The sequence below is a fragment of the Neopelma chrysocephalum genome, unplaced genomic scaffold (assembly GCF_003984885.1).
Source record: "Neopelma chrysocephalum unplaced genomic scaffold, ASM398488v2 Primary Assembly neopelma1_73b, whole genome shotgun sequence".
Lineage (NCBI taxonomy): Eukaryota > Metazoa > Chordata > Aves > Passeriformes > Pipridae > Neopelma > Neopelma chrysocephalum.
Genome location: NW_020897734.1, coordinates 1,694,211 through 1,715,154, shown reverse-complemented (window position 1 = coordinate 1,715,154; position 20,944 = coordinate 1,694,211). Strand labels below are relative to the sequence as shown.

At 40.6% G+C, this 20,944-nt stretch overlaps 1 protein-coding gene across 4 annotated transcripts; it reads left to right on the top strand.

The window, feature by feature from the left end:
• The first annotated feature begins 191 nt into the window (after positions 1-191).
• On the top strand, positions 192-20,257 carry LONRF3 (LON peptidase N-terminal domain and ring finger 3). 4 transcript variants are annotated; one of them, XM_027687305.1, is made up of 13 exons: positions 192-822; positions 2,084-2,202; positions 2,783-2,905; positions 5,055-5,210; positions 6,568-6,811; positions 7,455-7,545; positions 10,518-10,632; positions 11,053-11,174; positions 11,815-11,973; positions 13,001-13,163; positions 14,286-14,435; positions 15,144-15,304; positions 17,784-20,257. In XM_027687305.1, the coding sequence occupies exons 1-12, from the start codon at positions 198-200 to the stop codon at positions 15,300-15,302; spliced, it is 2,226 nt and encodes a 741-aa protein (XP_027543106.1). In that variant the 5' UTR covers positions 192-197; the 3' UTR covers positions 15,303-15,304; positions 17,784-20,257. The 4 variants fall into 4 exon arrangements, with proteins under 4 accessions (XP_027543106.1, XP_027543104.1, XP_027543103.1 ...); XM_027687303.1 differs by having other exon boundaries at positions 16,264-20,257; XM_027687302.1 differs by having other exon boundaries at positions 15,144-20,257.
• The last annotated feature ends 687 nt before the right edge of the window (positions 20,258-20,944 follow it).

Below are 20,944 nucleotides of genomic sequence, written 5' to 3'. Positions count from 1 at the left end.
AAAAAAAAAAAAAAAAAAAAAAAAAAAAAAAAAAAAAAAAAAAGCCGTCACGTGCCCGCCTTTCTACAAGCGTTGGCGGCGGCGCGGGGCGCTCCCGGCGCGGGGCGGCAGCAGCACCGCCATGGGCCGGCGGGGCCGCGCCGCGCCCCCTGCGCGCCCCGGCGCCTCGCGCCGCCCGCCCCGCTAGAGCCGACGGCATGGGCTCGCACCTGCCGCCGCCGCGCCCCGAGCCCCAGCTGGTGCTGCAGCTGGCGGCGGGGGCTCTGCAGGCGCAGAACTTGGAGGCGCCGGGCGGCGGCCTGGGGCCCGAGTGGCAGGTGCTGCTCGGGCGGGCGGACGCGCTGGCCTTCGGCGGGCGGCTGCACGAGGCGCTGCCGCTGTACCAGCTGGCGTCCCGCCACCAGCAGCTGCGCGCCGAGCAGCTGGAGAAGCTGGTGGAGTGCCTGGCGCAGAGCGTCCGGATCAAAGAGGGGCTGCCCGCCGCCGGACACCCCGCGGCACCCCGCGAGTGGGACGTTTTCAGGTGCCGCAAGTGCCAGGGCTTCCTCTTCGAGCCCGTTTCCTTGCCTTGCGGACACACGTTCTGCAAAAAGTGCCTGGAGAGGGACCGGGCGCCCCAGTCCCGCTGCGTCCTGTGCAAGGAGGCGGGCGGCGCGGCGGCCGGGCAGCTCCTGCGGGTCAATGTCATCCTCAGCAACCTGCTGGCCAAGTGGTTCCCCTGCCAAGTGAAGGCTTCGCAGCTCCGGCACGAAGGGAACCTCCTCTACAAGGAGAAGAAGCTCCAAGCCGCCCTGCAGAAGTACAACGAAGCGGTCAGCCTAGGTAAGGGCTCTCCCCCTCCCCGGCGCTGCCCCGCGGGGGACGCGCTCCTACAGCCCCCGGGGAAGGCAACTTGGCGCCGGCCGGGGCTCGCCCGCGGCCACTCCGGTGCCTCTCGCCCCGCAAAGCCCCGGGCTCTGCCGGGGGCAGCCCCCGCGTCCGGGAGGTGTGCCGGGGCCGCGCTCCCGCCCGCCGCCGGCCCCCCGCGCCGGGCCCTGGGGCGGGTGTCGGGGGTGCCCCGGAGGGGGAGCCCCGGGGAGGGGTCGTGGCTCTTCGGCCCGCGGTGAAACTGGGTCAGGAGAGCAGCGGTTGCGTAAGCCGGAGCCTGCGGTCCGGCCGGGCTCCCCCCGGCCGGCGCCGTTGTGTAACCGGCGGGGCCGGGAGGGAGCGGAGCGCCGCGCCCCGGGCATCCCGCCGCGCCCCGGGAGGAGCCGCACAGGGGTCGGGGGTCCGGTCTCCTCGGACCACCGCCGGGCGCGGAGGAGCCGCTCGTAGCCGGGCGCAAAGGGACCGGCGGGGGATGCGTGTCCGGGATCCCGCAACCCCGGCTGGCCCGGCTCAGCCCTCCCGCCCCATCGCCGGGAAGCGCCTGCGGGGCTGTGCAGGGAGAACTTTTTGACGCGGTCCTTTTAATGCAGTTTGAGGAAAAGCAACTCACACGCTGCACGCAGTAAGTGGGAATTAAAGGCAAGGTATTACGAGTTTCACCTAAATGACAAAGTAATCTCAGAAAAGTGCCCAGCCTTCCCTCAACACACGTTTTGTCTCGATGCTACAACGCGCCGTGTGTGTAACTCGGTGATCAGTGTAGTGTTATCTGATTCTTCACACTGTTACTTCTTTTCCTGTGTTGAGCGATGGCACGAAGAGATCGCTATGTATCACTTAAAAACTTTGATGCCACGGATTTTGAAACTCCTCCCTACAGTATGCCAGCATTCCTCCTGCCGCCTTAAATGTCTCCTGTATGTTTCTACCAACCATCTGATCCTCAGTCAGCACTGGTAATTTATTGTGTGAGCGTCTCAGCATTTATTTATGCAATGTTCCCTGCAGTTATATAATACATAGCTGACATTTTGTCTGGAGTTGCCCAAAGAGGTTTCCAGATTTCATTTAGTACATAGTTATTTAAAAACTGGATATTTTGTGGGTTTGTGCAACTCAGAAGCACCAACATGTGTTTAATAAAAAAAAAAATTAAGGAGTAAAGCTTATGTAACTAACTTCTATTTTACTTAACCACTTTTTCTATTTCTTACAGCTCCAAATGACCACTTGCTGTATAGCAACCGGTCCCAGATTAACTCCACTTTGAAAGCTTGTGAAGATGCATTGCATGATGCAGAAACAGCGTGCAGGCTCCAGCCATACTGGTTGAAAGTGAGTTCTGATTCCAGTTTTACTCTGGTTTAAAATCTTGTTACTACCCTGGTAGGAAATGGTTAGAATGGTCAGACAGCTGAATTTGAGGGAAGATTTAAATCCTGTAACTTCTTGGACACTTGTGGTTTACAGACATTTAACCATGGTATTCTCGAGCTTCCTGAGGTAGAGTGTGATATTCATGGAGGATGAGCTAAGGCTATTGTCTTTGACCTGGATGAATATCAAGTTCATGAACTCTCTCTAAAAATGAATGCTGTGCTTGTATCATTCTATAAGGACAAAATTACTATTTTAGGGGATTAATGTAGGGGAAGTAGATGTTTCCAAGATGATTTGGGCTCAGGTGCTGTGAAAGTCATATTTGCTTGAGTTGGACAATATCCTGTAGGAGTTTTTAGGACCATTGCGGTTAGAAACGCAGAGTGGTGGTGTCTAGGTTAAGAGATGCTTATAGTGACTTTTCCTACTTAACTTTTTCTTCTTCAGAAAGATCTCTTGTAATTTCATCATAATTTTATTGCATATTTTCATGACAAAAGAAAAATACTGCAGCTATGGATGTGTTTCCTTGCAGGGTCACCTAAGGAAAGGACAGGCATTAGCTAATCTGGGGAAAACAGAAGAAGCTTTAAGAGAGTTTCTATTCTGCCTTGCTCTAGATACTGGGAACAAGACAGCCAAGTCTGAGGCACAAAAGGTGAGTTCCCTAAATCATCTGGAACTGCATTATTGTTTTCAGTGGCCTTTCATAAAGGAGGATGGGATTATTTCTTTCCCCCTCTCTCATTACTGCAAAGAGCTGCACAAATCCAGACATTTGAGTTGTGTATTGCTTACTTGAAGATGGGGAGGTAGCAAGAAAACACACTCAGCAGGCACAAGGTGGAAACAGTCAGGGCATTAGCATCAGCAAATCTGAAGTAAAACTGAGTTGTTAATAATTGCCACCCACAGACTATTGTGATTCTCTATAGTCAAATTCTAATCTGATTCTTAGCCTGGCAATCTATTACCAATGATGGAGTGCAGAAGAGGGGGAGTTGCTATTGAATGTTGTTTCAGGCCATTGACTGGCAGAATGCAACACGCAGCACTCGTCAAACTCCACTTGGGAGCAGCAGCTTTCTTCCTACTGCCAGTCGCGCTGTGCCGAGTATCGGTGTGTGAGGGAGGCGTGAAAGAGGAAGCAGCCAACAGAGGAAGAGCTGTTTTTAAAATAGTTTTCTAAGGTTGCTAATAATTAATGCTAAGTAAGCAATGAAATGGATCTGCAGTGAAACTTTTTTCAGCAGCAGCCTAAGATGTGTGTGAATTCTTAAATGGCTTTTGTGAATACTGCTCTGTGTTGCACACCTCAAAACTCTGATTTCCTGTGAATCAGAATTTTGACATTTGACCGTTTTTTTGTTGTTGTCATAGCTGAAAGGCTCAGTGTGGCAGTGATAGCTTATGGCAATAAAACCATAATAGTTCTATCTTCCTTCTATTGAATTTTCTTCTATGGCAGTGTATTCACCCCATTCTCCATCACAGGAGACAGGAGCTTTAGGGTTTCTGTGTGCTGTAACACGTAAGGCTTTCTAAAAGTAGAATTCTTACAGTAAAGCACCGTTCATGAAGGTAACAGTATAACCTGAATGGCTGTAGTGCAACCAAATTTCTATCTCATTTTATGTATGGTTGAGATTTCAGTCTCCTGGGAGTTTTTTGTCACTGATGTTTGAGGGTTTTGTTTGCTGTTTTCCCCAGTGGGTTCCATGCAGTCTTTCATTGTCATTGTGTCATGATTTGTGCTCATAGTCATGCTGGGAGACTCTATGCACTAGAGCAAAAAGTCGAGAAACAAACAGCTACGTTTCTAAATTCTGACTCCGAATAGCCCTATCCAAGACACTTAATTTCTGAGCAGTGGGGTTCTGAGAAAAACTAGGCTTCTTATGACCGAAAGAATTACTCGTGCACTCATCAGACACAGAGTTCATCCATGATGTAATGTTTTACTGGGTCATTTCCAAGGCTGTTTGCATAACAATGACATACTACGTTTTACCAAATTCTTTGGGTGCAGCTGTGATGTTCTGCTTGTATTAACTGTCTGCCCATGTTACTTTGAACACAGTGTGATCCTGTGGAATCCTTTTTGGCTTTAAATAGAAATCTTGGCTGTCATGTGGCTTCCTCAGGCATCAGCAGGATCACCTCAGTAGTATGTTGAAATTAGTTTTTGAAGTGTGAATCTTCTATTCAGCTCTGTTTCTTTCCTTAAATAATCATCTGATAAGCTATGCCATACAAGGGGCTTCAAGCTGCTACTTGAAACAGATCCACTTATTTTCTTATAGCAAATAAAGAAATAGCATTTTTCTACTGCCTACCTTTTTTGTATTCCCACATAAGTGAATTAAAAATAGCTACAGTTTACAATATCAGAGACGTTTACTCAACTGATCTTGGATTAAGCCTGTGAGAGATGAGTGCTTTCTGTACTAGTAAACTCCAGTGAAAGCTTCTGATGTGCAGCAAAAAAATGTACTTAAGAAAGATGGTAGTAATTTCTGGTGAACTTTGAACTGCAGGACAAAACTGACAAAGCCATGTTGTGTGTCACATCAGAGAATGATTAATAACTCTATGGGCTTATTTAACTCTGAAAATGTTTCTTGCTGTCTGTTTGGCCTGTATTGCCAAAGCTCTTGATCTTTTTGTTCCTACCCTAGTCTAAAGGGCTCTTTAAATGGTTTTAACAAAATCAAGGATGCTTCTTTCAGCTATTCCCTTACTTGCTTTTTCATTTAGAGGTTAAAAGGAAGGAACTAAGCAGTGAAGTGTTCTGTTTTATATCACAGCTTCTACTTAGTTTGTTTTCACTCATCCCGGGAAATGCTCAGGAACACTTACCCGATATCCTGCAGCTGTTGTCACATCACTCTAGATTAAAGGGGAATCTCCTAAATTCAGTGGGATCTGGAGGCACCAGCCATAACCTACAAAGGTTGCTCAAGGTAAAGATCAAGTCTGATGTGTGGTTCTTAATTTGTTGTGTGTTTTGTGTTCACATTGGGAAACCTTCTCTCCTTTTTGCCTCTGGGAGATAGGAGGATACGTTTTTTCAAATTTTTACTGAGTTTCAGAACATACAAAACAGTGTTGACTTACTGAAGTCTCCTTAATTGACTTTTCTTTAATACAAGTCCTCTGTTGTTCTGATAAATTTTGTTTCAGAATTGATTGGGTTCCATTCCTCTAACTGTCATTAGGTCTTCCAAGTAGTTGGTAGTGGGAAAGGGCCTCTGAAGATTGGATTGATATACCCTCAAAAGCTGTGAAATGTTGAAATCTAGAGTTTCAGCTTGAACCTGTGACTGGTGATGTCAGTAGCAAAACCAATCTGCATTCAGAGTCTGTACACTACTTAGAGGTTATTGTAGAGCTATGTCAGATACATCAGCAACTTTATAGGTTTGCTTTCATAGCCACAGTTTTGTAAATGGCTGTGGAGGTTTACATTCATAGGTGTGTGAGGACCACTTCTGCTTCAACTGAACTTTGGGATGGGGTTTGCATATACTGTGTATGTAGGAGGAAACTTCACTGGTCCTTACAAACAAAATGGTAGGTCTTGAGCAGCCTTGTTGAGGCCAATAAGAAACAATCAGTGACCTTGCCTTCTGGAAAGGCTTTCAGGATATTCTGACAAGAAATCCTTTTGTATGACCCTTTCACAAAGTCATTTGAGGAGCAGTTCACCCATCTTTCTGCATGTTACACATCACCACAGCTCCTGCTCACAGTCCACACTATCTGTTTTGGGGCTCATCTGGGGAGTTGATGTTACAAGCTGACAGGTGATGTCCTGTAGCCATAACGGGATAAACACTGAGCAGTTTATCCTCTGTGAAAGAAATCTGTCTCGCAGAAGGAAGCTCTGTGCACTTTCTCTTATAAATTTGTTGTGTTTATACTGCTTCCTTGAAATAAACTCACATTGTTTTGGTTGTTCTGATGGTTGATGCCATCATTATGTGCAGTTTTTCCATAGGTTAATTGATAACAATATTTAACCTGAGATCTAGCTGCATTTCTGCCTGAATCCAGTTTCATGACCTTCAAGCTATAAAGCCACAAAAAAGGGCTGAAAATATTCAGTGGTGGGGGTGGCAGGGAGGGGAAATAATTTGAGTTTGTTTGTTGGTTGTTTTTTGTTTTTTATTAGCATTAGCAATTCTCAGACTCTTGCTTCTTGACCTACTAGCTTTTTCCTGTTGATCCATAATATTACAGATTTGTGACAGGTTTGGGGTTTTTCCTTACCAGGTTGTTGGATGATTGGTCAAATGTCAGTCCTCTCTCTTCACACAGGTAAATGTGGAACAGAAAAAGGGTTTTTCCATTCAAGAGGAACCAAATGTAACTACTTCTGGTAGTTTGAGGAAATCGATACAAATTACAGAGAGCAAAAAGGACTGCTCTGAGGAGGAGAACAAATTCACCTCCATGCCAGAGTCTACTTTACTCATTTCTGAGAAATGCAGCCTCCTGAAAAGGAAGTGCTGCTCAGAGGAGTTGCGAAGCGCTGAGGTACCCTGCAAACTGATGAAGAAAGGTATGTTTAATTACACACAGGATGGGTTCCATGACGTGGAATCCTTGGAAACTTTGCTTTTATAAAACTCAGAGGAAGAGAGTCCAAGTTGCACTTTGGTTTTTAAACTTTCTCTTTTGCCTAATCAAGGCATGATGTGGAATCTTTCCTGTATGTGGGGAGAAAAACGTCAAAAAAGGGTCTAAGAAGTTTGGGCCAAGTGCTTGTTTCTCAGCAGAGCTTTAATCTTTAAGGAACATCAATGTTGCATGTGGTCCTAATGCTTTCTGTATCAATTTTAAAAGTTTAAAAGCAAAAATTCTATTTGTTCGTTATACCTGGCCTTGTTTTTATGCTGTGGGATGTATTTATAATGGTGTGACAGAAGAATTTGTCTCACTTTAGACTTTCAGCACTAACAGTGTTTTGACATCAGTTGTTAAAGCAAGGCCAAATTCAGTCCTCTAACTGGGTATAATGTGACCAAAATTAAGAGGAAGTATGAGGATTTGCTTTGCATAGAAATTATTGTAATGATGCTTAATGGTTCAGTAAATTGCAAGTACATACAACACCCATTTAAATATCAGATGTTGATGGAGATGCACAGAAGACCATTGTGTTTGCATAGTTCTGTTCAATTATTTTTTTGTCTTATTGATAGATACAGTTGATACTAAGGAAAATAGTACTGGACAACATATTCCATTTGAAGTTGTGGATCCATCAGATTTGGACTGCTCCCTGTGTATGAGGTATGCGTTGTTTTCTCATGGATGTCTTTAGATTTCAAGCTGTATCTTTTTCCCTTTTATGATCTACAGATTTTCTAGCTTACTTGGTACTTATTTTTGCCCTGACTTTCTAGACCTTTGGTTCTGAGCACTGTTCATGAATAGGGACTCTTTGATCTGCTCTAGGCTACTGATTGTTTTGGGAAGGGCACGTAAGGTCACATGAGGATTAAGTGTGTTAGTGAAGGTGTCTGGAAGATTTCCTCTCACCACTGACACACACCTACCCACTGACACATATAGTGCACAAAACCATGGTTTGTCCTCTGGAATTTGTAGAGCTGTTTATAATGTTACAAAAAGCACAAAATAGCTAAAGAGACCACATCTAATGAATATTCTGACTTTGCATGTGAAGTACTGTGTTGCTGCTATTGCAATAGGAGGATCTTGCAAGTAAACAAGAGCATGTTTCTCCTCTATTGCTTAAGAGACATGTTCCTCACTTCACTGAGGCTGTCACTTCATTTGCTTAAAGATCTCTTCCAGTTAAACAACAGGTATTCTTAGGGACAGCAATGACTTGATAAATAAGTAGGAGTTGTCAACTGCATCTATTTTACTACTTGTTTTGTAAAAAACATTTTAACTTTGGCAAAGACACGTATGGGGTTTTGTTACTGACTTAGAAATGTTGGGAAGATGTTTCACTCACTGCAGTGAGTGTTGCTTAGGTTTGTTTTTTTTTAAGTACCCAGATCTATCAATAACACATGGTGGGGTTTGCACTACATTTTAAATTCTTAAATAGCAGCCTCTTTATGGATTTACTTCTGAAGGCCTGTGTTTTGAGAAATCTGGATTTGCTTTGTTTTGTTGTTTGTATGTGGAGAAGGGGCTTCAATTTATTCCAAACTGAAACCTTTGAGGGAACAACTGCTGTTGTCTCATTTGCTTCTGCTTGGAATAAATCAGATCTGCCCCCTCTCCCTCTGCCTGTCTACAGCTGAAATGTGTTCCAAAAGTTTATACAGCTGTAAAAACACTCAATACTGCAAAGAGCAAAACTTTCCTCTAACAGAAAGCCACACAATTAGCTTGTTTAGTGATTCTACGTGTTTATCATGTGCACACAGCATTTTTCAGATGTTTTTAATGAAGTTAATTAGTCCTACTTTCTCATGCTGTATGTTAAGTCAGAAATAGCCAGACTACAATACATTTGTAAAGGAATTAGCCCAAGGATTACTGATTCCCTTACAGTATAGAGGATGGGGGTGCTGAGCAGTCACGAATCCGGGCCTTGCATCTAGAAGGATATTAGCTCTGTAATGTCACTGCACAAGGGAGGCTTGTGCTAAGGAAAGCTGTCATAAGATCTTTGTTATTGATTGATTATAATTATCTCCTGCCATGTTCTTCAGAAGTATTTCAGGGATTTGGTTCCTGAGGTACTTTGAACTAATTACCTAGTAACCTACTGACCTGTTCACAATTAACTTCAGGAGCTGTTATTAACCTGTTTGTCTGGTGGAGTGGCCAAAATGTTACTGATCTACATTTGCTCCCACAGCAAGCAGAAAACACAAAGTAATAGTCAAAGCAACATACTGGTGTGAAGGAGGATCAGGCATCTTAATAGGAATTTCTTGTCTTTTTGCTAATGTTTCAGATGAAGTCAGTCACTGCTAAGTAATTACATATGCAGTCCAGTGCCTACTGAAACACATTGTACAATTCAGTGTTTTACACAGTTAAAGCACTAGGGAAGCCTCGGTGCAGTGAGGTTTCTGTTCATGAAACAATTAACAAGTGTTTTCAGTTATACAGTCAAGTGGCAGTAAGATAGGTGTGGTGTTCTAGATACTTCATATGTTCCATTGCTTAAATGTCAATATTTATATTAACTAATGACATTTAATAAACTGTCCATGGCAGTCCTGTTAAGAGCCAATTATATTCTTAAATACTCATCTTGTTAAAGATGCTGTTAAATGTGGATTTACGTATTTGTGATTTCCACAGGTTTAATAGAACATAATGTAGTGTTTTGATAAACTAATATTTTAAAGGAAACATATTAATTCACTTAAATTATGGTTAGACTTATATTTGAGACCTTAAAATGCTTAGGCAGTATTTTGTAAAATACAGTATATGCCAAACACTTTAGTTTCTAGTTTTGAATTACTTCTACTTTTTAAAAAAAATCCATATTATTGACAAGGAAACATCACTTTGCAATATCACATAATCATTAAAGGAAAAAAATCCTTACATGAGAATAAATGTCACAGAGGTACTGAGTAAAGGTTAAATACCATGGTACTTTGAAGATTTGACCTTATATATTCAAATATTTTTCTAGATGAAACGTGAACCTAATGTCACTCATTCTCCAGAAAAGCAGTCATTTGAAGGTTAAAACCTGTCTATTCCAACCAGAAAAAAAAGTCTCCATTAGAGCTAGCAATAGTAGAATCATAAAATCATTTAAGTTGGAAAAGACCTTCAGGATCTTTGAGTTCAGCCATTAACCCAGAACTGCCAGGTCCCAGTTTATTGCAATCACTGATGTGGGCTTTTGATGCAAGTAGCTATTTTGTGCTTAGCTCTACACATACAAGTAATCACGTGATTTCCATAGTAATAGTTGTGCAAGTGTTGCTCCATTTCATTAGCCAAGTCAGATGGTCCCAATTCTGGTTCTATTTATTGCTCACAGAGGAAAATTAAATCCTGGCTTGTTGGAAGTTCATGACAATATTGTCACTCACATTCGTCAGAGTTCACATTGGGTGACAATAATAAAGTCTGTAAGCTGAATAAGTACCAAAGTTGGTTGAAGAAATGAAAAGCAAGAATCAACTTTTTCCCTGTAGTAGTCAGTAGTTAAGTAGGTGAATGAATTCAGCTTTTTTGGGTAGCAGCTTTGTTCTTTTACTTTGGTACACGATATTGTTGTCTTTTTGCTTTTGGATTTTTCAATCCAGGCTCTTCTATGAACCTGTCACTACACCTTGTGGGCACACCTTCTGTCTCAAATGTCTGGAGAGATGTCTGGATCACAACCCAAAATGTCCCCTGTGCAAGGAAGGGCTCTCAGAGGTAATGCTTGGATTTTCTCAGCATAAATTCAAGTGCAAGGCATAGGAACACCTTCACCTTCAGAAACCCTTGATATTTCCCAACTCCACTGAAATATTACATAACTTAGGAAGAATGTGACTTTTTAAACACTCTTGTGAGTTACCAAGCATGGATAGTCTCTATTCAAACCTTAGGACCAGGCCAATACTTAGAAAATCTGTAGGTGACTTTACTTACTTTCCAGATTTCTGAAGAAACTGTCTGTAACATAGAGAATAGTTGAAGAAACAAATCTTCAGTGGCAGAGCAAGCTTAAGAGATCATAGAACCACAGATATCAGAAAATGGGGGTAACAGATGGATCCCATGTGCACAGGCACCATACACTGTGAAATGCTGGACATTATCTGTAACTGCTTGCGTGTGTTTTTCCTGCAGTGCTTGGCTATGAGGAAATACTGTAAAACAGTGCTAATGGAGGAGTTAATAGCCAGATATCTTCCAGAGGAACTCACTGAAAGAAGAAAGCTTTATGAAGAGGAAATAGCAGAGCTTTCCAAGTATGTAATCCATTTATGTAAAATCCAATCTCTAATTCCACTGCCGTTAGCTGTGAATGGCTCCGGCTGCTGTGGAACAGCAGGCTGAGATGCTGACAAAGGAGCTTCTTTCTCTGTGTCATTTTAGAGAACAGGGTCCAGGTGAAACTGTGCTTGAGTGAGCATAAAATCTGCACACTGGGCTAAACAATAAACAGAAGTAGAAGAAATCCAGAAGGTTGTTTTATAAAGGAAGTATAAAGCAATGTGGTTGCTTTCAGTGGACCTCTGTGAAAGGCACAGAGTGAGACAATAGGTGGAAGTAGTCTGACAGGATGGGGGTTGGAATGTACTGGGTAGGGAAGAATTGGGATTAAGGAAAATAAAGTAAATAAAAGCAATAATGAAGATACAATAATGCTCTCACTAGGAAAAACAGAAAGCATAATGAAAAATTCTTCTACTATTAAGTGGTATGTAAATATAATATCTAGTCAATTGAGGGAAAACATTTACTTAATCCATTAAGAATTTTTTTCCAAAGATGTTGTAATTTCTATTTAAAGAGATCATAATTTGAAAGACTATGTTACTGCATATTTTATACCTTGTCAGTGGTTTGGTAAAATGTCACATCTGATTTGTCCTTTCTCTCTTACAGCCTAAATAAGAATGTTCCCATATTTGTCTGCACAATGGCTTATCCTACAGTCCCATGTCCTTTGCACATCTTTGAACCATGTTATCGCCTGATGATTCGGAGGTGCATGGAGACTGGCACCAAACAATTTGGGATGTGCATCAGCGACCCTGTAAAGGGGTGAGTGAACAGCGTGCTTGGACCATGTGATGTACCCACTTAGTCTGGAGCCAGTGTCTTTGGAAAGCTGCAGAAAGGTCCATGGCTATATATGTGCAGCAGTTTTCCAGCAGATGAAGTTTCTTCCTAATCATGCTTGTTAAAGCCATTGAGAAGACTGAAGTTTTTCTCTTGGTCACTTGGATTGTGACTGATATGACTGATTGTTCTCTCAAAACACACATGACTAGTGTGTAGCATATGAAATTGAGCTGCAGACCTCTTGTAATACGTGAAAAGGAAGTGTATTTTCTACTATTTTCAAATCTGTTGAATGCTTTGGCACAAGAAATCAAATTGAAATGGCAGTACGGTGTGTTGGGGGGGTTACTTTTTTATATTATGGGATATGTTTATGTCCTCAGTGTTCTGAATATAGTGGAGGCTGCAGAGCTATAACAGAACCATCATAAAGACTGGCTGACCATTTACATTGAGAATTTACAGTCAGTCTTGGGTAATTTGACCTCAGTGTCTGTCTCTGTATTTAGATTTTCTCCCTTCTTTTTATGATATCTACCTACTGGGTACGTATACACTGTAAGAAGTATGACATACACAAAATACCCACCTACAGAGTTAAATCTGCTGAAACTGTGGAAAAACTTTTTTCTCTATAGATTTCATAGTCCTTCCATAATTCTAATATTCTGAATTGCACTTGCCCTTCTGTACAAATTGACTGAACATATTAGAGTTATGGAGAAAGTGCTCTTCTGAGCTGTATAACTTTCAATTTCATAAGATGTTCCCTGTATTCCAAAACATCCAGTTAGCATTAATCAGATTAGACAGCCTGAATCTTCCTGATAGTTTTGCAAACAATTGTGGAATAATTTGAACTACAGCATTTCAGTATTATGAACAATAGAAATGAGCTGACATTGGTAAATACCTTTGTGGTAGGGACTGGCTGTATGGCAGCTCTGTGGAACTAAGGGTGGAGAGAATAAGACTTGTTTATTTGCTTTTGTTCTGATTTCAATAGGTTTGCAGATTATGGCTGCATTCTGGAGATAAGAAATGTTGAATTCTTTGCTGATGGTCGCTCTGTTGTAGACAGCATTGGCAAGAGGAGATTTAAGGTGATCCAGCACAGCCAGCGTGATGGATATAACACAGCAGATATTGAGTACATTGAGGATCAAAAGGTACATTTAGAAATATTTCATTTAAACTGTATTACTTGTGAAATTCTAAGTGCATGTTTTCAGTAAGTTCTTTTTTGTAGAAGTTTATAGTAAAACAAATTTGTGGTATTTATTAAGTACTCATGGTTAAGGTGGGAAACATAATAGTTACCACAAACATGCACACACACTGCCCATGTACTGAAGACTGTGTTTCCTAGAGGTATTTAGCAGAGGACAAAACTAAGTGAATCCAGGAATGAAATCTTACTGCTCTTCTAGACAGAGTAACTGCTGTTTATAAGAGGGTAGAGGGGGAACCTGCCTCCATTTGCATGGAATCCAGTTAGAAAACTCCCATTCAGGTAAGAAGGAGCAGGTTTGAGCCCACAATAACCTTCAAAATTACATTAGTTCTTAAGAGCTTTCGTAGGGAAGATAAAATATCTACTCTGAGGCTCTACTAATTTTTTTTTTTTAAACAAGCTTTGCATGGTCTTTTCTTCTGTTGTTGTATATGATGTTTGTGTAAAGGCTTTTTTATGTAGTCATTCAGAAAGTGCATGTTCTGCAAATAGATATCTTTGGTATATGAGACCCCTGGTGGCCTAGTGGTTAGCGTGCAGGACTTTCACTGCTGCGACCACGGGTTCGAGTCCCCGGTCTCCTGGCCTGATGGAGGTCGTTAGCCCTGTGTGGCCATCCATCTATGAGAAGGTCACTCTAAACAAACCTACGTCCTGAGGACCTCACTGCCATTGTCCAAGCTTGCTTGGCCCCGGCAGATGAACCTTAGGATTAAAGGGTGGGCTCAGTTCAGCGCAGGCTGTGTCTCACCTAAAAAATCCGTTGTGCAGGCTGGAAAGGTAAAAGACCTTTCCCCAAATCTTCGTTCGCGAAGATGGGCCATTATTATCTTTGGTATAGAACATAGGGAAAGAAAGTGAAGAATTTGGACTGGGGAGGGAGAGCAGAAGGGGAAACACCAAATGAGCTTTCAGCGTTTATCCCAGAACTCTCTTGGCGTGGTTTTTTTCCTTTTTCTTTCCCTCACCCACCTCAGAAAATCCTAAAAATGCTGTGCCTTCCCCAACACAGAGACTGAACAAACAGTAACCTTCCCCCTTTTGTTACTCCTTTCAGGTGCAAGGACAAGAATATGCTGCATTACTTGTTCTCCATGATTCTGTCTATGATCAGGCATATATGTGGTTTAACTCCCTCAAGCAAGCACTCAAAAGTCGAATTCTCAGTCATTTTGGTCCAATGCCAGCCAAGGATCCTGACCCACAGGTATCCAGAATCAGTGGCTTATGTAACTTTCAGAGACAGAAATAGCAGGGATATCCGATAAGCTGGCAGGCATTGCGTTTTAAGATGAAAATATGAATACTCTGCATTTACCCCACGTAAGCTGAGTCTGAGTTCTGTTGCCATACACCAGCAGTAGCACAGTTGTGAACAAAAGCTCATATTTAATGCTGATATCTTTCTAAGGCTACTTATCTGACTATATTAATCCCAGGAAATGGAAATGCCTACTCTACCTCCCCAATTAAATGATGAAGTGTAAATAGGCAAGAGAAAACCTGGTTCTCTTGTTAAAGGTCTGCAAATGGTGGGGTCCTAAGATAACAGAATGGAACAACAAAAGCTAAATATGAAGGAGTGTCATAAAGTATGGAGAAGGGAGGAAGGAATCCCAAAGAGCTGGGTCAATGATAACATGGGGAAAAAAACATTTAAAAAATCTAGAAGGTCCAGCCTATAAATCGTTGCTAGAAGTAGAAATGCCTTCAACATTCTATTTTTAGGAAAGGTGAAATTTGTTTGTAATCTGTTTCAGGGGAACCTGTAGTCACAGCCATTAAGTTGGTGATGAAATGACCTAGTTGCTAGATTGCTATCAAAAACTGTGTTTTCCAAGTTAGGTCTTCAAAACCAGGACCTTGCCATCTGTATGAATCCTGACTTCTGTTTCTCTTTTTCCCCTGGCTGCAGGCTAACCCTAATGGGCCAGCCTGGTGCTGGTGGGTCCTGGCTGTCCTTCCACTTGAGAACAGAGCTCAGCTCCCGTTCCTTGCCATGAAATCCCTCAAAGACCGCTTGAATGGCATCAGACGTGTCCTTACGTTCATGTCTCGTACAAGATCACGGTGATGGTGAGGAGGAGAGCTGGGAAGTCTCCCACAGTCCTTGACTGTAGACTGTCTCTTGTAACTTCATCTAACTGCAATAATGTCTTACAGATTTGAGTGTCAGGATGTTTCAAGCCTGAATTTCAAAGAGAATTAGTTATAAAGAGCAGGGGATGTTTATGGATACTTCAATAGTTTCCATTTGGAAGTCTGAGACAATTATTCAATCACTGCACTGCTAAACTAATAACAAATGTGATAGAACAAAAAGTGATCTTGTTTGCCATAAACCTTTTAAAAATCTTAAGGGTTTTTTTTTAATTTATTTTATTTTTATTTTTTAGTGGATAAAGGATGAACTGTGCAGTTTAATGTGAAGCAGAAATAATAATGTTAATGCATTATTTCAGTGAACTGCAAAGTCTTTTATTCAAATGGTTCAGGTTTTATATAGCATTGTGTAAAATAATGTTCACAACTTCTGTTTGATAATTTATTTTTGCACTATGATTTTTTGTTTCAAAATGTGTATTATTTATGTGTTCATTCGCTAAAGGAAAGTGAGCTGCTCTATTTATTTATAGTGTTTTTACCCTGTATTTATGACTGGGGGCAAAAATGATGATTCTTGCAGTGCACAAGCAACTGCTTTGATAATTTTTCAGTTATTTCTGTTCAAATACTTTGAATGTTTTTCTACTCATCCCCAGTTCTACTGTAGCTTAAGAAGGATTTTTTTTCCCCCGAAACATCCTGCCTTGAAGTCTTTGAATACACAGATTATGTTTGAGATAATTCAAGCACAGTTGCTGGAGGTTGATCCTATGCTTGTGACTAGGTTTGTGATGCAACCAAACAGTCAAGCACATGCTTAACCTTGAGCATGAGTGTTTAACTTGGATAAGTTTAAGTGTTGATCAGGTGATGTCAGTGGGAATTGACCATAGTGGTGACAGAAGGATCTGTTCCCTAATTTTTCACAGAACGGAGGATAACTTGAAGTTGAATTTATATCTGAACTCTTTCTTGCAAAAATGGACAATGGCTACAAAGTGGGAAGAAAGAGCCACAATACATGAAAAGTGGCTTATCCTAGAGAAAACTGGAAGTACTGGTGTCATTTCATTGTAGGTTAATACACAGACTTTTTTTTTAATCAACTCTTGTTGCTGTTAAGATGAGTTTTATTTCTTTTAATTGTTTGGTGGGATTTGGCTTTGGAGTGTGTGTATGGGATGGGGAGGGGGGAGTTATTTTGACCTGTAGGACTCAGAGGGCAGTTTGTGTCACATAAGAAGGAATATGTTGTAATAAATGCTATTTATTTCACCCCAATCTTCAGGTTTCTGTTAGCTTCAAATCTCTACCCAGCCGTTGCATTTCTCTTAAGAGACTGGGTAGTGTTGCTAATAATAGTTAACTCCCAAGGAAAACAAGTGAATTTTAGCATGATTACTGCTAGCTATAAAGCAGGTAAAAATAGGGCAGAAATGAGAACAGGAAGTATCTTGGGTTTGATTTTTTTTTTTTTTAAATCAACAGTTCCTATACTTGTTTTGCTGCTTTTATTGCTTACAGTGTACCACTTTCTGGGACTGCTTGTACCTCCATCTGAATTGGACTTTCACTGATTTCAATGCGAGCAAAACTGGGCCTTTTATTCTAAGCTACTGTTTTCCTTTTCAGTGGCAACAGCTAGAATGAAGTGAGAATGTTATGGAATGCTACACATTTCTTTGTTGTTTTTTTTTTACCCAGGATAGTACTCTGCCATTTCATGCCTCCTTTATGAAAAAATGCAGTAGAATTTAATGTCATTTTTCTGGGTGTTTTTCCATCTCATCAGAAATACTTATTAGTTAAAAGTAATTTCCCTACTGTTACGTTTTCATAAAACTACCCTTGTTCCCCTGTTTGTTAAATTCCATAGAACATTTCCATAAGGGTACCAAAGCAACAAATGGAAAACAAACATGTTTCACCTTTGTGATAAACATGGAATATTTATCCTGTTTCCATTGAGCTACTCTAGAAATACTACAACTTCCTTCCTCACTGCTAGATTCCTGCATTTCTTCCATAAGGGTACTTGACATGGTGTAAACAATGTATAAAAATACCTTCATGTTCTGAACAGTATCAAGTATACAGTGGCTGACACCTGCTATGGCATTTGTCTTCATAAATCAATAATGAAGTGATTTCCACTTGTTGGGAAGTGAAGCTGCATTCAATGCAATTCTTCCACAAACCATTATGTATTATTGCATAACATAAGGGCCTCATAGTGCTCCCATAGGAAAAAAAGCTGTCACTTTGTTATTCTTATCTGTGAGAAAAGGACCTTAAATATTTAATTTAAACTGTTTTCTCACTGATGTCATTATTCCTTTTCCCTGCGTGCTATGTATTCTGCATACTCATTCTGCCAATTTTGTTGTTTTAGAAACTGTCACGGAAAGAATCCTTGATTTTTAAAAGTGAATATTATCTTTTCTGTTAGCCTTGACTAAAGCTGCCAGAATTTCCCAAGCAGAGACTCTCGTGCATGCCCTGCATCATGAACACCCAGTGCATTTGCTGCCACCTGGAAACACTGGACCTGCTGCACGTAATGCAAACAGGTGATCTGCACGTGCACAACAAATCAAACACATCAAAAAGTTCATCTGTACACGTACAGTAGCATTCTGGGGCTGCTCTGTGGCCACACATCCTACATTAATGGCTGTAGTCTGCAAATTCCATCTGAAGAAAAAAACTATATTGAGAAAGAAATTTGTTAGAGAACACACACCTGTCCAGAAAAAGCTGGACACACCCTAGCCTGCAATAAGTTAAGATGGTAAAGTTTCAGTAGTGACATTTAAAAACCAAAAAATCTTCTAGTTATGCCACATCATCGCTGACTATTTTTCAGTTGTGTTAATGAGTACAAGGATGTAAATGCAACATTTATCACAGGCATGAATAAACAGCTGAGCAGATTTAAAAATACCTTCACTTTAATTATAGAAACAGCATTGATCAGATAAAATATTAATTGGGGGAGTATTTTATTTAAGCTTCTTGCATTTTTCCAGACAGCAAACCCAGATCCATAACCAGTCTTGCTCATCTGTTAAAAACAAAAAAAAAAATCATGACTCAAACTTGTATTTCCTGTGTGATCAGAAGTATTGATTAATTGTTCTTGTGGGGGCATAAGTAATGCATAGGCTGCTTAGAAAGTAGTTCAGTAGTTTTAATAATGAAATGATAAAATGGTGTGATAGGCCATTATGCTAAGTCTTAAGTGACGTTCTGGTGTTAGTTGTAAAAGTTTCTCTTATTTTTTTTCTTTAAGTGCTGATATCTTTCATTACCTTATAGCAATAAGAGATACTGAATGGCTGATCTATTGCTCAGCCTGTCCTTCTGTCCTGTATGACTGCTTACTGACAGAACACCTCAACCATGGATATCTTAATCCAAAGATTGTTTTAGTCTAAAAAAAAAAAAGTGGATTTGGTCTGTCTTAATCTGTGCTGTAGAGAAAGAGCTTCATAGAATTGAGTTCTGTTTTAGATGGTCTTTTCACAGAATCGTAGAATCCCAGGTTGGAAGGGACCTCAAGGATCAGCTGGTCCAAATTTTCTTGGCAAAAGCATAGTCTAGACAAGATGCCCCAGCACCCTGTCCAGCCAAATCTTACAAGTGTCCAATGTTGGGGAATCCAACACTTCCCTGGGGAGATTATTCCAATGACTGATTGTTCTCATTGTGAAAAATTTTCCTTTTAATGATTTCTACTTGGTGCTGAAGTTCTACTGATGTTAAAATCAATGACAGACAGGAGTTGTATTTAAATGCAATGCTTAGGAATGGAGAACATGTTCACAAACTCTTATTTAAAAAACAAAGTGTAAATTAACTACAGGGTTTTTGTGCATAAAAACCCCATGGACCTATATGCACTTAGGGTAGTGCTTCCCAATTTCTCCAAGTCCTACATCAGATGAACTCAATCCCTCTTTTCAACCCCTGCTTAGTTCTCATTTAATTTGTTGGCTTCACAACAGAAATTGTAACTAGTGCAGCACATAGTTTAGGATCTGGGGTTTATTCCAAAGCTCAGTAAATCACTGAAAGTCTTACAGCTACAGAAAAATGGTAGTTTGAGCAAAGTCACTCTCTTGAAACACTTTGCTAAATAAATATTGTCTGAAAGAAGAAAGAAACTAATCTGCTTAGACAGGATTAAAATGGTGGATAATAAAAACCTGAACTATTACATTGACTTACTCATCCAGGTATCATGTGAAGTGCTTACTAATGTTGGAGTTTCATAAGGTCTAAAGTAACCCTCACATAGAAGTGCCTGTATTCTGTTATTGCCATTCTTGAGCTTTTTAATAGTCATAGCCATATATTTTATAAATATAAAACATATGCACCTTTTAATCTTTACATTCAATTTGCAGAACAAAGGTTTACAGAGCAGAAGTGTAGCAAAAACAATGTAATAGCTTCTATAATTCCCTGATGAGGAACGGGAGAAGTACAAAAATGTGGAGCAAAAGACTATCTGTGTAAGATGTCTTAATTTGGAACCATATACTTGTCCAATTTAATTCCATCAAGCTATGTGGTTACAAGAGTGCCAGAAATATATCTATCAAGCCATTTTAAATAAAAAGTTTTGTGGACTTGTATATTCCATTTGTTTGTAAAACATCCTTTTGTGCACTGTAATGAACTTGAAATGTAACTTAAGTTATATCTCATATCACTGGACAGAGTACTGTTCAGCTACCTCTACATAAGGTTGAAGTAATTTGTTTTTTCCAGATTTGTTTGCATTGTCATATAAAATATATTTTAAAAAAATCATAGTCCAAAGAACCTGTATGTGTTTGTAGATGTACTTATAACTATGTTGTACCAACAAAGTCTGTGTGGAGAGTTGTTTCCTAATTAAAATTTTTGTGTTCTTTATTCTTTGGCTTCCATAACAAAGAACTACAGAGGTGAACAAATATTACACGGGAGATGCTTTTTGTAGGTGTTTGAGACAAAGGAAAAAAGAACAGCTGGATCCTGCAGTCACACAACAACACTTGAAGTGAAGAAGCCAAACCATAGAAATTAAGTTGTTCAAACCTCAGAATTTGTAAGAAAAGTACAGCAAGTGCTTTTCTTTTTTCCTTCCCTTGTTGCTGTAGTAAAGTAAGAATAATGGGAGCTGAAGAGGGCCTGGCTTACAGTACTACCCTGCACTTCTCTGGACTTTGCTTCCTCTTATTCACTACTTTACATTTCCTTTACAGTCTGCTGTGATTTGAAACTATGACCAGGATACCTTCTCATTTACACTGTCAGGCAAGAATGCATCCTGGCTACACTTAACCTGTATCTATGTGGTGATGAGAGGGTTGTTTTTAGTGATGACTTTATCAAAGCCATTAACTTCACAGAGAAAGCTAGAGAATAGTTTTATTCATAAGCTCAAGAGTTTATTCTACTAAAAGTATGAGATCTGCAAAGTTTTTTGCAAGTCACATATGTATGGGCTGCTTCTTTTGCCTTGTCATTTAAGCAAGATGGAGCCTGCTTGTGACTTGCTGCCTAAGCCCCAGCCACTGCTGGGGTCAGAGGTTGGCTTGCTGGTCTCTCAATGTAAGC